We start from the raw sequence: 14,907 nt of genomic DNA on the forward strand, positions 1-14,907 counted from the left end.
CACAGAGCTGTGCTGTGCCCCTACAGCACGGACCACAGTGCAGATTTTCAGAATGAATCCAGCTCTTTCTTCTCCCGGTCCGAGGCACCAGCACTGCCTTTAGTGTAATGAACCACACGACAGACCATGAAACCCAGAGCAGGTTCAGCTTTTTAGCTAATGAAACACTGATTTCATTTGGTTAGTTGGATCAGTGGGGTTTTCTTCCCACCATAATCAGAACTGAGTCCTGGTCCTCCCAAAGCCACCTCACACTGCATCTCTGCTGCTCCCGTGAGGCACTGGGAGCTGTGCAGCAGCCGCAGTACTACAGGAGGACAGGAACAACACTTGTGCTAGAAATCACCCGTACAAGGGGAGCAATAGCTCTTCACTTTTCTTTTGCTCTCTCCCTTTCTGTTTTTCTCTCGATAATGGTCAGGAAAGCAGCAGCTGTTTCCAAGTGCTGCTGCCTTGCTCTCCGCCGGTCCCAGCGCGCAGCTCTCAGCGCACTGCTGAGGATTCAGTTAAGATATGGGTTTGTTCCATAGTTTCTACCAGGATTTGCAAATTTGGCTGAGCGTATGACTCGGTCATTTCCACTAGAACACACACATATGTTTGTGGAGCAGTGCTCACCCTGGGAATTAATTGCTTTTTTGTAACGGATTTGAAGTGAAGACAAAGGCTGCTTTGGGACTTCGCACAGCCTGTTGGCAGCAGCCAGCAGCAGGAGCAGGTCCACGAGGTGCACATGAGCCACAATCCCAGGGCCACGGTGGGAAAGCTGTCCCCATGGCCGGGATCCCATGGAGAGTGCCCGGCCCCCAGGCAGTGCCCAAGACCTGCAGTGAGGCCTTGGGATGTGGGGGGAAGGCCCCGATTCTGGTCTCACTGAGCAGCCCTATAAATTAGAAAGGTTCTCTCCCCATACATCAGAACGGTTCTCTTCCATCAGTGGAGCAGCGGTCACCAGTGAGAGGAGAATCGCGCCCAGGATTTGTGGCACTTGGTAAATACGAGTTTTAGTGCAACAAGTAACTGGAACATCTGGTGCAAATTATGTTTCTGTACAGAGTTCCTTTGCAGCATAACTGGCTTTATTCCTTCCACATACAAATGCCAAGGTGCTTGTGAATGCACGGCCTGAATTCACCAGATCTCATGCTGCTGCGTGAGCAAAACTTTAAGCCAGGGCAGGGGAAATCAGACCTCTTGGTTTGTGGTGCTGCTGGGCTCTGCATACCTCCTGCTGCTGCCTGCGTGGCACAGGGACACGCCAGCAGCAGAACGTGGACACGAAGCACCCATCACCCACACCACACCTTCTCCTCCTGCCCATTCCCTGATCCCTCAGGAGGATAGAGCTCAGGCCAAACACCCTAGAGGTGACACATCACCAAGGTTTCAGAGCTGGCCATGCTGTTCACCTCCAGCTGCAGCCCCAACCACGCAAGTGTTGTGCTTACAAGCCCATGCCTTCAGCCCTGCATGAGTTCCGGGTCTCTAAGGATGATTCACATCTCAAAAGGAAAGAGCTCTCTTCCCGATTTCTTGGTTCTACTTCTCACTTTCTTCCCGCTCCCACTCGAAATCCTGGCCTGTCATTTGGTAAAACATGACATTGAATGGTTTGTAAAACTTCCGCAGTCTGTGGATGACGTCAGGGTCTATTTTGGGGTGAGTCCGACCCTTGGACTTGCCCAAGCACCGGGGAGCACTGCTGTCCTCCGGCTTCTTTAGACAGGGGAACCCCTTGGTTTTATTAAAATAAAAATGTTTCTCTGTCACAATCCTCTTGAGGCCTAAGAAGTCCTGGACCTTGGCCATCTCCCCGGCTGGGTCTGTGATGAGCCTCTCACCACTGACAAAGAGGATCTGGGAGAGGGGGAAGTACTGCAGCCAGTTCTCCAGGTGCAGCGCGTAGATGCCGATGCGGATGGCGCTCCAGGAAGCGTCAATCAGCCCCAGGGTCCGGTTCTTGAAGGCCAACACCTCAAAGGTGGGGATCTCTGGCTTCTTGGAGAGCGTCTGCGTGTAGTCCGAGATGGCGCGGGTGACTGGGTTGCGAACTACCACGATCAGCTTGGTGTCCTTGGCCATGGAGTGGATGCGCCTGGGGGCCTCGTTGGTCACAAAGTAGCTGGGGGTTTTCTCCATGGTGATCTGGCCTTCCAACGTCTTGGGCATCACGTCCCTGAGCAGAAGCAGAGGGAGGGGGTTAGTAACTGAGGGCAGACACTGGCAGCTCCTCCTGCCCCATGCATGACGATGGGGACACCACTCAACTCATGAGCCTGGGGACCAAAGCGCTTCTGGTTTTGTCCTCCCTCGGACCCTAGATATGGTGGGCACCCAAAGTGTTAAATTAGCCTTGGTAACACATTATACAGTCAATTCGCCATAGGCATGTGTAGACAAAAGTTAATTGACAATAAACCTGTACAATACCTGTCTGTTCAACAAGCCATCTGCTTCCATTTGCTCAATTAAGTCTATTCACTTCAGAGCCTTGTACCAGAGTGGTGCAGTTAGGATTACACAAGACCTTTTTGTTATGATGACATGCTTTTAAATGTCTCAGCTAATAAAACTTAATACAGAGTAAGATCCCCTGCTTCTAGTACAATAATTAAATTTATTTACTATCTTGTGTGTGTGAAAGAATGACTTTTCTTTTATCTCTAATTCACATGCTCTGTCAATAATTAATTGCTGCTGGGTTTTGAGCTTCCTGTGCAAGCACTTTTATTAGCCAAAAGGAATTTGCCTACCGGATAAATTAGCATGTAGCAAGACTTTCCTGGATAGCATATTACCATACTGTAAAATGAAACTGCAACAAGATAGCAGTTATATCTAAGAAAACAAAGAGGTAAATACTTGTCCCAGCTGCCCCCATAGCAAGGCAGAAGACGTGAAGCGATGTCCCTGCAAGAGTGCTGCATCCCCTTCCAGCCCTGGCAGCTGTCACAGTCTCACTGTGCGAGCATTCAGTACCACGGCGTGTATGCTTAAAGGTTTCACATGCACAAGGACTGATTGTTTTTTAAGTGTGCTCCAACAATATTTTTTCTTAACCTTTTGAAATACTTGCACATATGCACATCCACACCAAGTGCAGTTTGTTTAACGTGCTGTTTGCTAATTTGTCCCAAGCACCCTCTGCCTTATGGGGATGCTGGGCATGAGATGCAGTAGGGTGGGAGGATGCAGCGGGATGGGGGGATAAAGCGGGGGGCGAGGGGGGATGCAGTCTGGCTGTGTGACCCACTGGATCCTGCAGCACTGAGCAGGTGTGAGGCAGCAGCACAGAAGGAGGTGCTCAGGGTCTTGCAGGATAATCCCTTTGCATTCTCACTATTTTTAGTTCAAACATATGCTGAGGAAACAATGTGAATGGCTGCGACTGGTTCAGTGAGAGCACCTTGGGCACCAGCGACCGCAGCGATGCTGACGTCAAGCAGCAGAGCACTCGGAAGCAATCAGTTCATGGAATTACACAGCTGAGGGCTCCAAGCAGAGCTTTCTGCCAGACGAGGCCCAGACACATATTTCTGTCACTGTGCCTCATGACTGTACCTGCTGAATGCCAGCAGCTGCCCTGTGCCTCATCCCAGCCCACCCCGCCCCTGCAGTGGCATCGACCACAGCAGTGCAACGATGCATCTCAAGATGTTTTCCTCTAAGAAAAGCCAGAAGGGATTAACATGAAGCCAGCAGCAGGAGACTGGAGATGCTGCAGAACCAGAGGGTGGCATTCCTAAAAGGATCCAGCACCCACACAAACATCCCTGCAGGAAAGGAGAATGGCTCTGGTGTGATGCTACTTCCAGTCTGCAGCCCTCAGGACGGCACCTGGCAGCCATGTCAGCAGTACCTGGCAGCAGTTTGCAGCCCAGGGAGATAATATTGCTCTGACAGACCAACGCACTTCCAGAAGAGCCCACATCTGCAGGAGGAGCAGCAGCCAAACGGCACAGGAGTGAATGGCTGGGACTGAGCTGGGAGCTGGGAACAGCCTCAGGAACAGGGAGGGGAGCAAGGGGAAGAACTGGAACCAGGGAATAAAGACTCTTCCTGTGACTTTGTCCAGGGTGTTCCAACAACAGATTTCTATTGAACCATTAATTACCAAAATTGATGTGTTGCTATTCTGTTCCTTCCTCAACAAAATAGTTATTTTGTCATCATGTACAGCTAGCAATCTCTCTGTGTTTCCTTTTTAACTGATTCTATCACAAGTTAACCACAGCTCACTGCTTCTGGCTGTTCTGTGTACAGTGCAAATTAACTACAGCTGATCTGGGGGCAACTGGGGTCCGCCACCAGGCAGTTGCTGGGAGGTGTCCTTCCTGGATCCCCTGGCTTGACACTGGTCACTAATAGAAGTAGCAGCGTGCAGAAGTCCTTCTATGGTGCAAATGGACTGCCAGACAGGTAGAGAACACCATTACCCCGTGGTGTTCCATTAACTCAAGACCCATGCACACTTGTTTATGCTTTCTCAGACAGGATAAGTGTTTTCCTATGCAATTGTCTGAGCATACGGAGGGGCCTGCACAGACAGACTTGGCTGCTGTAGGCTCCTCTGAGTCAGACACGCTGGCAGCAAGCAGCAGGCTGTCAAATGTCAAAATGTGGCAATTATGAGATGTTAAAAGCTCTGCTGGCCTGTAAGTGATGTACACTCAGACAATAGTGCTCGAGGGGCCCCCTGCCACCACCTGGTATGACCCTGGTGTGGCAGGGGCAGAGCCCTCCCTGCCACCCCAGTCTGCTCTGCAGCACGGAGCTGTGGGGCCCTGGGGAGCTCCCAGCGCTGCTTCACATCGCTCATGGCCGCTTGGCATCTCCACTACAACACAAATCAGTCCGGCCACAACCACTAAATGACTGTTTCAGAGTAATACATCTTTGTATCTGGGCTCCTATCTGACAAGATGCTGTTCTGCAAATGTCTGTGGATGCTGGAACTGAAAGCTCTGAGAAGCAAGAGTTGGCTGGGCTCTGCACCCTGCGCTGATGCTGTGCAGCTGGAAAGCAGGGGCTGCTGACAGCAGCTGCACTGCATTTGCTCCAACACCAGCAGCACCCTGCAGCCGCTGCCACATTTACCTGGGCAGCGGAGTCCAGCATTAGATTTGTTTGCTTCATATTACAGAACGCGACTGTTATTTGTGGGTTCTTAGATGACAGTGCTTTACAACAGATGAGAATTAATCTGAATTCAGAGGAAGCACTGCTGCTCTCCTGCACCCACGCTGTCATTCTGGAGCATCCGCTGCCTGTGGCGCTGGGTGCCAGCCAGCAGTAGAGCTCCCCCCCACCACCAATGTGACACTGTGGCAAAACCCCTTCATGGGCAGTTCTGTAAACAAGGATTTTGCTTCCCTCTGCTCTGGAGCCAGGAGGGAGCCTTAGTATTATACTTACTTCACTCTTACTTTAAATTACAGTTTCAATAAACTGTTCCAACAACAACAAAAAGCCTCTAAGCTTTCTCTCTGCAGTGAGGATGCTCCAGACAGTACACTGGCAGCAAGTTACAGGGCAAGCACCCCACAGCCCTATAAGGGACCTGCTGCTCTCACTCCTCCCAGAGATCCTCTGGCTGCTGTGTGGCGATGGGCACAAAGTGCATTTGCTGCCCCATCCCTGATGGTTGGTGGCAAAGGGCAGCTGTAAGCTCTCCTTGCAAAAGGCTGCTGCAGTAATTGTTCTTAACTGCTGCCTTCAGAAAGCTCTTTATTTTCAAAGGATACATTTTATAAATTTGTGAATTTGCATGTTGCCAAAATCCCCTTGTGGTTTATTTAAATCCAGATTATCTTGTTTATTCCTTCAGTCACAGCTGTCATTTATCTCTGTGTAGGCAGCTTGCGCACGATGTTGCAGGTTTCCTGCAATCCCACTCAAAAGGAGTCTTTGTTAACGGTATTTTCATGTTCCCAACAAGAGAGAAAAAGCTCACGGCAGCTCCCAGGGCTCAGAGGACCACAGAGAAGGACATGGACCTGCATGATGCTCTCTGAAGCAGGCAATGGCCAGGGGCTGCCACGGAGCACCTGCACATGGAGCTCATCTCCGCAGCTCCTCTGCACGGAGCAAACATCTGCTTTTGTCTTTCAAAAGACAAACATGAAGTCATTTTCCATTTTATTATTAACACATTCTGGTATAATTGCTTGAGCTGTCAACTGTGACCTGCCAGTAATTCAGCAGGCGTGGGACTTTCAAGGGGAGAACGGCATTGCTACCGAGGGCTGCAGCGCGCATTAAAAGCAGAACCTATTTGCTGTAAGCCCCCAAGTCAAATCTCTTGTTGAATTCGTTCAAACATAAATTTACAGCTGAATTTACATAGGTTTAATGTTTTATAATCTTTTTGGTCTGTGAATCTATATTCAAGACTGAGTGCATTAGCTCAGAAATATTGTGCTTAACACTGAAAATAATTTTAATCTCTCCAAAGTCCAATCCTCTGCACATCACTAAACCTCAGAATCCAATCCCTTCTAATAAGAGACACAAAACTTGCATCTGTCGCTGCCTAATAGATTCATGCTGCTCTAATTCAAATGGCTTGCACATGTGTTTTAATAAAAAACATCCAATGAATTGTGTGGCGCTTTCAGAAAAGCGAGTGCCAGCATAGAGGGAAACAAAACATCCCTGGGAGATGCTCCGTGTCAGCTGCACGGCCTGGGAGCCATTGCAACCCCAATGTGGAAGAATGGGGAGACCCCAGCCCTGCACCAGTAGCTCTGCTCCTGCAGATGTAACACCCAGAAATAAGAAGTGCATGGGACTGTGCTTTTGCAGCAAACGAGCAGCTTTCCTTTGTCCCAGAGTTCACCAAGCCACATGGAGCCCTGCAAAGTGTTCTCATGAGGGGCAGTTGGAAAGAGCCCATGTGTGCAAGCCCAAGGATGCTCTCTTCGTGCCAATCACTTCCCCACCGAGCCTCCCCCCAGCACCTCCTGGGCTGTATGTGTTGGAAGCACCCAGGGCATGGCAACACCCCCAGCATCGTTCCCACCACCCATGTGTGCCCACCAAGCCCCCTCCTGCACCACGGCAGCGGAGCGATGGAGAATGGTCTCCGGTTGCCATAACAACGGAGGTGCTAACATCGTGTTGACTAACTGCAAGCCGATCTGATCAGAGAATGGAAGTATCGAGTTGCTATGGTAACCAAAATGCCAAATTTGAAACTGTGTCAATAGCAAAGTTATCAAAGAGGAACCAAACGTAAACAGTGGGGTCAAGGCCCAAGCCAGTGGGCACTGCGTGCTGCTGCCAGGCTGGTGGAGCTGCCCTCGGGGCCATGCCCACACACACAGCACTGCCAGCCCATCCCTGCATCCCTCAGTGGCAGAGGGCAATGACACTGGAGTGCGGGCTATTTTCAATGCCACAGTTCATTGGCCAGCACAGTCCAGAGCCCAACAGACGCATGGAAACAAATTTTGTGTCTCTGCAAAACGCAAAATCTTTAATGGCTCATTGGCATGTGCTGGTGTTGGCCTGGATAAGGAGCGACTCCTGAGAGCCCACTATTGATTCTGTCAGGGATTCAGAGGTTTATAGGCATCGCTCGGGATCTCTACAGTGCTTGTACCATCTTAATGGCTCTCACCACCAACAGAACTGAAAGCATCCCCCCGCACACTGAGACGCGGCTGAACCCTCTTCAGCCTGGCTCCTCCTGGGGAGGAAATGCTGGGACTATGGGAAAGGGATGCGAACCTCACCCAGGGATGCTCCTCTCCTCCTACCACTGAGCACCAAAATCAGTGGGCAGCTGGCTGAGAGCAGACAAAAATATAAATACACTCTGATTTCACCAGGACCATCTGGCTCATGCATGATAGGCGGGTAAGGACGCTATAATCGTGGAGCAGAGAACTAAGCTGATCCATTAAAGTCTTTTAAGCAGAAGCGACTATGGAACCCATATTAATCCAGCAATGCTTTATGAGCATACATCACAAGGTTAGATCCATTCAGTTGCAATTAAAAATAACCCTCGCTGTTCAGGCTGGCTTGGATAGCTATTACTGCCTTGTGTTCCTCAAAGACTCTTATGTATGTAGATGGTTGATGTGAGCACAATGTAATCTGAAATTATGATCTTAATGCTAAATCTTGCTTTCTTCTGTTCTTTCCTCAAGTGGATCTCCTTGGGGGCATGGCTGTTGCCTTGTTCTGAAATCCCTTGCCCATCTGACAGCATGGCTCACACAGAAATCACAGAGTTTCAGATGAGCGTTGCTACAATTTCAGTGCCTTCCTATGGCGAGGAGCTGCCCTCCTCACCAGAAGCCATGGTGAACTGCTGTCCCCATGAGCTGCCCGCCTTATAAACACTCATCAACACTCTGCAAGCTGCTGGCAGATGCTTTGCAGAACCATGGCCCTCAGCATCATTCAGCTTTAGCTTTGCAAAACAGTCTCAATTCTGCAGGTGAAGATGCACGTTCAGCACAACGCTGTTTCATCAAGGATGAATTCGACCTGATCTCTCCAATTTTCATGTCTGACTTACTGCTGGTCATTGCTCAGTCACAAAGCAGGTAGTGAAGAAGCCTGGAAGCACACATATTGCAAACCCCACTGCAGTCATAACTGTTTTGACTCTCACTGCTGTTCCCTGCAGAAGTGTAGCAATGCTATTCACGGGGAATATGTCAGCATTGTCTATCAGATTTAATTACTGTATTAATCACAGCCATAGCAAAAAAGAAGGAGCATGAATGCCCCCTCTTGCACATGCCACAAACACGGACTGCTGGAAGAGTGAAGGTGCTGCAACTGCTGGTGATGGATTTCCAAGCCAAGTTTATCTGCTGCAATGGGTCTGGCTCTGTGCTTTCCATGTTAGGCATGGACCTCTCTTCAGTGCAAGTCCCTTTCATGGCACCTCATTTGCTTTTATATCATCACACAAGGAAGAGAGAAGACCTGGATGTTGATGATGTTCTTCCCACGGTGGAGAAGGAAAGCAGTGCAGCAGAGCAGCAGCACACAGCAGTGTCACCAGCACTGCAACCCTCTGGGGACCGGGGTGCTCCTCCTCACTGCTGTTCCCCCATCTGCTCAAACCACTCTGAATACTGATGGAACAAAACCGGGAGATCTTTCCTGTTTACCAGAGATGGGCCCTTCCTGAGAAGGAAGATCACGAAAGTAGAACATTAAGATGTATTAATATAGATCTATACACCATGAGGAATTTCATCTTCTGGAAAAATTTACTTCTACCAGGAAAAGATCCTGAAAATAATGGCTGCTTAAGTGCAAGCGCTGCTGCTATATCATGCTAAAAGCTTTGCAGGGAAAAAAAAAAACACCACAAAACAGTAAATAAATTGCACTTTTCAGATGTATCTGGATGTTATCCTAACACAGTGCCAGAGTAATAAGAGAGCCATCAACAACTAAAAGGATGGAATTGTTATGGAAGGACAACAAGAGCAGCAATATCTGCAGAAGAGGCTGAATAACAGCAGTGATTGTACGCAGCCTGTGCCAAGCTCTGCGCGCTGATGAGCCACGTGGAAAGAAGGGCTCCCACTCCACTGACACAGAAAGGTTTGACACAAAACAGCTGCCAAATGCTGTCACAGAAGCACCGGGCTTTTCAGAGGCAGGGCAGGAGCATCTAGCTCTGTGTGATTATGGGTTTGATTTCTGGTTTAGGCAAGATGGATCAGTGCAGGTCCAGCAGTACTGAATGCCCTGGCCATGTGGATGGCAGGACAGGCTCCTGCATTACAGCGACAGGGTTAACAACAGATGTGGAAGGGAAGGGCCGGTCCCAAACCCTTGCATTTAAACACTGAGGCCAGACCTCCCCTCTTGCATTAACCTCTCACTTGTTCCAAAACAAACAACTTTTCACTTGTTAATGTGTGCAGCGAGGCACATGCAGGCACAATGCATCCAGCTTCTGCAGCCAGCACACCTTGTGCTGGTCAGGAGAGAGGTGAGCCCCAGGGTGACTGAGTCCTCCCATAGCCCTGCCAAGGATTGTACAGACCTGGGATTGCACTGCTCCCACCCAGGTGCTGCTCTTCTGACCCATGAGAGAGCGATGCCAGCTGGGCTGCTGCAGAGTGCACAGCCATTGATGTGCTCATGTCGATTATTTTGGGGTTTCAGTTCGTTTATTATGTATGCAAAAATGATAATACACTGGCATCTGAATGTCTTTTAGGCATACAATATCCTTATTATTCAAAATGTTTTTCCCTCCATAATTGAATGGTTTACCTTATTATTACTTTATGTTAATGACCCGGCATTTCCATTTTTCTATAGGATGCTTAATTGTAAGCAAAGTGCAATCAGAATCAGAGATGCCATCTGTAATTGACAGCACCATAATAACAGCCAGCATCACAGGAACAAAGTACCAAAATAAATGGAAGCAGGGAGAAAGCCGCTTCCAAAAATACTCATGGAGCTGTTCTTGGCCAGGACAGAAAGCCCCGTCCACGCAGCATCTTCTCCCCAAGCAGTGACAGTTTGGGCATTAACGCAGATAGAGTGCTATTTATATCAGTTTGTACATTTAATCAGTTTTTTTGCAGTTTTCAGCGAGATGTGAACTATATCCCTGTCCAAGGCATTTGGTTCAAATCAGCTGAGACAGAGAATAATCAAGATTTATGATTCTCATTCTGACTTGGATCACACAGTCAGTGCGAATGGTGCAGCAGAGCTTCCTCCCCTCACTGAGCGACGTCCCCACACTGTCCTCACAGCAGCGATGTAACGTCCATCTCGGGACTGTCGGAATGCTGCTGCAGCTCCGACATGGGAGGCTCTGGGCTTCCCTCCTCTGCAGATGTGCATGGACCCTTCCAAGCAAAGGGTGCCAGAGGGGCACCGCCACCAGGTTAGGGCTTGTTTGGCTGAAATCAATAAAATCACACTTTGCAAAATAAAAGCGGTTTCATCTTGTTCTGCCTCTCAGCACAGCTCCGAGCAGCGAGCAGATTGAATTGTCTGCAGTGCACCTGACCTCCCTCCCAAAAACCAGCTCTGCTGGGAGAGCAGCGCTGCGGGCTCTGCTTGCACTGCTGCTGCCCATAAATCTGCTTGTCCCTCTGTGAGGTGTGTGGGGTGTGCAGCACAGACCCTGAGAAGGGCTCGGGATGCAGCTGCTGGGGCTGCTGGCACTGCCCCCATTTCCAGGCGCTTAGCACTGCCCCAGGAAGCCGGAGCTTGGGCAGCAGCATGGAGCTGTGCTCTGAGCCTTATGGATAAAGGCCATCATTTTGATGGTTCATGAAAACAGAGCACTGCAACCCCAGCAAGCAGAGCTTGGCTGCAGCTGTGGATTCATCCGATGCACAGGGTGACAGCAGTTCTGTCTTGATTGTGGCAGGCAGTGAGTTTGGAAGGGGAGCATGGCTCATCGCACCTCCTGTGGGCTTCAGGGGAGAGGCAGAGAAATAGTCCGGAAGTGAAAATAAATGCTGTTTACTTGCAACACTGGAGTCTCCATGTAGTGACTTTGTCAGCACCGGTGCATGTTAACGTTTTGGTTTCTCCAGGGTTTGCTCAGCCATTTCTTCCAATACTGTGTACACTGCGTGCAGCGCAGCTCAGGCTTAGCCAGGATTCCTTCTCGAGTTCACACATGCAGTATAACATTCAAGTAGGTGGAAAAACAGACTGAATCCACTCCAGTCAATAGAGTAAACAACGCCTGGTTTGGATAAACAGAATTACCAGTGCTGAAGAGCCCTGGGCAGCACTGCATACTCTGATTAGTATAAATGCTAAATACAAACCAATTAACACTAAGTCTGCTTATCTCATGTCACTTAGTACTAAAATAAAGCCTAACACTAAATACACATATTGATTTAGCCATTAAATCTAGCATCACTCAAAATAACTCATCAAATTATTGAGGGGAAAAAAAGGACATCACCTTAATTTTCAGAAGCTGCTGCATTATGAACAGCACTTAATTGCTCCACCCAGCACCAGGAAGTTACTGCTGATACTGCTGTGGAATGAACCCAGGGGAACCAGAGGCAGAGGTGCCAAGAGCACATCTCTGTGCTGACTTTGCTGCAGAAGCACTTGGCACAGCAGCCTGGTGCTACGCTGGCAGGCTGTAGGTCCAGGAGGCACCCGCTGCCACCATCAGGAGTAGCACTGCTCCTGTGGTGTCAGACACAAACTACGCACATTCATCAGCTCCTCTAAGAAGGAGTTCAGGTCTCACCGTGCCGTCCCAGCGAATGGCACCAACTGCTGGTGACCCCTCGGGTTTGGCCAGCTGTCCCTCTGCAGAGGAGGTTAATAGGATGTGGGAGGCCACGGCTGCCACAGAACCAAGTGAGGAGGACAGGTGAGGGACAGCAGCGTTAATCAGCCGGGAGCAATGCAACAAATGGTTATCGCAGATGTTTGGAGATGTGAATTAAAAATAAATCTCCCCGAGTTCAATATTCCGCCAGTCAGCTCCTTTTTGTAGGTGGAATCTATTAAAAATTATCTTTCTGCTAAAATCATAAAGTATTTTTGACATTTAACAGCTTGCTTCAAGCAAAGTAAGTGCAATAAATACACAGGATGGCTAATTGGCTTCGGCACACCCAGCACTCAGCATGGGAACACAGTGCCAGCCCTGCGAGCCCCTGCTCACCTCCATGTGGATGCTCCAGCCCCTCCTGTTAGCACGGCACAGCTGGGGAGGTCCTGGAGCAGAAACAAACATTGCAGCCTTAGAGCAGCAGCAGCAGTGAGGGAGGCACGTGTGCAATTTTGTCTCTTTGCACTCTGTACTTTGAGGTACTTAGTTTGCTGTAAGATGGAGAAGGAACTGCTTGGCTATGTAGTCTTCTCAATAAAAATTAATGCTTTAACAAGAAGCCAAATAGCTACAGCTAATGTACTTCTGAATGAGATCTAAATTTTATTCATAAGCATCAGTGTCAGGACGAAAATAACAGTTTTATGGACACTGTGAGCATAAACAGCTCTGCTGATTCAAAAACAGAAACTGCACTTCTGAATGAATCAACTCATTCATTTGGAACAAAAGCATCGTTTTAAATACATGCCTCAAATGAAAGAGAAAACCAGAGACAATATTCTTCTTGCGAGCCTGCTTCCAAGAAACACACTGCTGAGAAGGGAGCCCAGCTCCTGGCAATGGGGTGGCAGTGGGGAATGTGCTGGGAGAAGAGCAGAGCAATGGGCTGTGATTATTTCGGATAGATTCACACCATGTTTAGGTGTTTGCACAGACTGCTGAGTATCACTTGTTGAGGAATCAGAGGGAACTTACAGGAAAAAAAAAACATGGTCATTGTGGACATCACTCCTTGGTATGTGAGAGGATGTGCAGAGCCTCCAGATGTGTGCTCACACATGGATGTGCTGCAAAGACGTCTGCATGCAAGGCTGTATCCATGCAGCTATTGTAAGGGATGAAGCAACCACAGAAAACAAACAAAGAAACAAAAAAAAAACCAACCCTGTGTCTCCAGAGGAAAATAATACAGAAGAGACAACCCTATTTCTTGTCACTGCTGTACCCGGCCCTTACTCCTTCCCTTCATCGGTGCTGTTGCTGTGCCTGTCCCTGTGCAATTCTGCACCGTGCTGCTCAGCCCTCCCTGCTGCGGTGGCTCCAGGCAGGACTCTGCCATGCTGCAGCTTTGTCCCACCGTGCTCCAATCCATGCTGGGCCTGTGACACGCTGCAGGAAGGGGCTCTTGAGAAGCATGGGCAGATTTTGATGGAAATATTGATAGCACACCGATATGCGTTGCTGAACCAACAAAGCAGTCACAAATGCTTCAAAGGCACAAGTTAAAAATAGGGATGGAATTGGAAAATGTGGAGAGCAGTATAGCTAACAACTCACTGATAAAAGATTTTTAGAAAAATGCATCTTGGAGAATGTGCTCATTACAGACAGGAAAGTCAGAAAGATGTCAGAAAACAGTAGCATGAAGAAAGCTTTGCAGACATGTCTGACAGGATGAGGAGATGACAGCGTTCTGGACTGGTGGCAGCAGCTCAGCCAGCTGCAGTGCCAACCAAAAGCCAAAACCAGGGTGAAAAACACATTCCATATAGAGGGAAATGCAAGTATCTGACCTGAGACACTCTGAGCTGCATCTGGAACTGCCTGCACAGAGCAGAGGCTAAAGAGGACATGGCTCAGCCGGGCACTGCCTTGCAGCTGGGAAAATGTCTTCAACCCAGTTATTTCTTGTGAGTAGAGACGAACGTCAGATGTGCAGCCTGGAGGTCTGCAGTCTGCTCTCTGGGTTATTTAATGATGTTTTGGGGCTCTTTAAAGACAAACTGAATTCTTTGTTCCTGTTCTGGGAAAACGAGTCAGGGAGTAATTGATCTTTTCCTAACGACCCCAGGCAGCGGGAGGCAGCTGGTAACAAGGCCTCTGGGTGCCGCATCATGCAGCCCCACTGCAGCCTCAGCCCAAGGAGTCCCAGCCCAGGCCTCACCCCACTGGGGTTTCTCACACAGCAGCTGGTGGGTGATGTTGTCTCAGGGATGCTCCTTGCATACAGGTCCAGAACTTCTGGCAGTCATTGAGAGCTCAGGGGCACCTTCCTCTGTGGGGCTGCGAGCCACGCTCCCACCACCGCTGCATTTCCTGTAACTGGGGTAATATATCTGTGGCCACAAATGAAAGATCAATATTTATTTAACATATGCAGTACCCTTTGGAGACCCTTAATTGCAAATTCATCATCATTAACTGACAGTAATTGAACATGCTGAAAGCCACCATCAGGGCTCTCCCTGCAGCAGAGTCCCCGGGGCAGCCGTGCAGCAGAGGGGCACGGGAATGTGGCATTGGTGGATGGGGTCTGCAGGCTACCAGCACATTGTGATGAGAAGGGAATCATCCTGGGAGCACAC

At 49.1% G+C, this 14,907-nt stretch overlaps 1 protein-coding gene across 1 annotated transcript in view; it reads right to left on the minus strand.

Moving 5' to 3' along the window:
* Positions 1-1,539: 1,539 nt before the first annotated feature.
* HS3ST4 (heparan sulfate-glucosamine 3-sulfotransferase 4) overlaps positions 1,540-14,907 on the minus strand; it is a gene marked incomplete at both ends in the record, with an annotated part of 44,630 nt that continues 31,262 nt past the window's right edge. Inside the window, one exon of the mRNA XM_079542656.1 lies at positions 1,540-2,176. Within this exon, the coding sequence (XP_079398782.1) occupies positions 1,540-2,176 (637 nt within the window). The remainder of the gene's footprint in view (positions 2,177-14,907) is intronic.

The sequence above is a fragment of the Tetrao urogallus genome (assembly GCF_951394365.1).
Source record: "Tetrao urogallus genome assembly, chromosome: 15".
NCBI lineage: Eukaryota > Metazoa > Chordata > Aves > Galliformes > Phasianidae > Tetrao > Tetrao urogallus.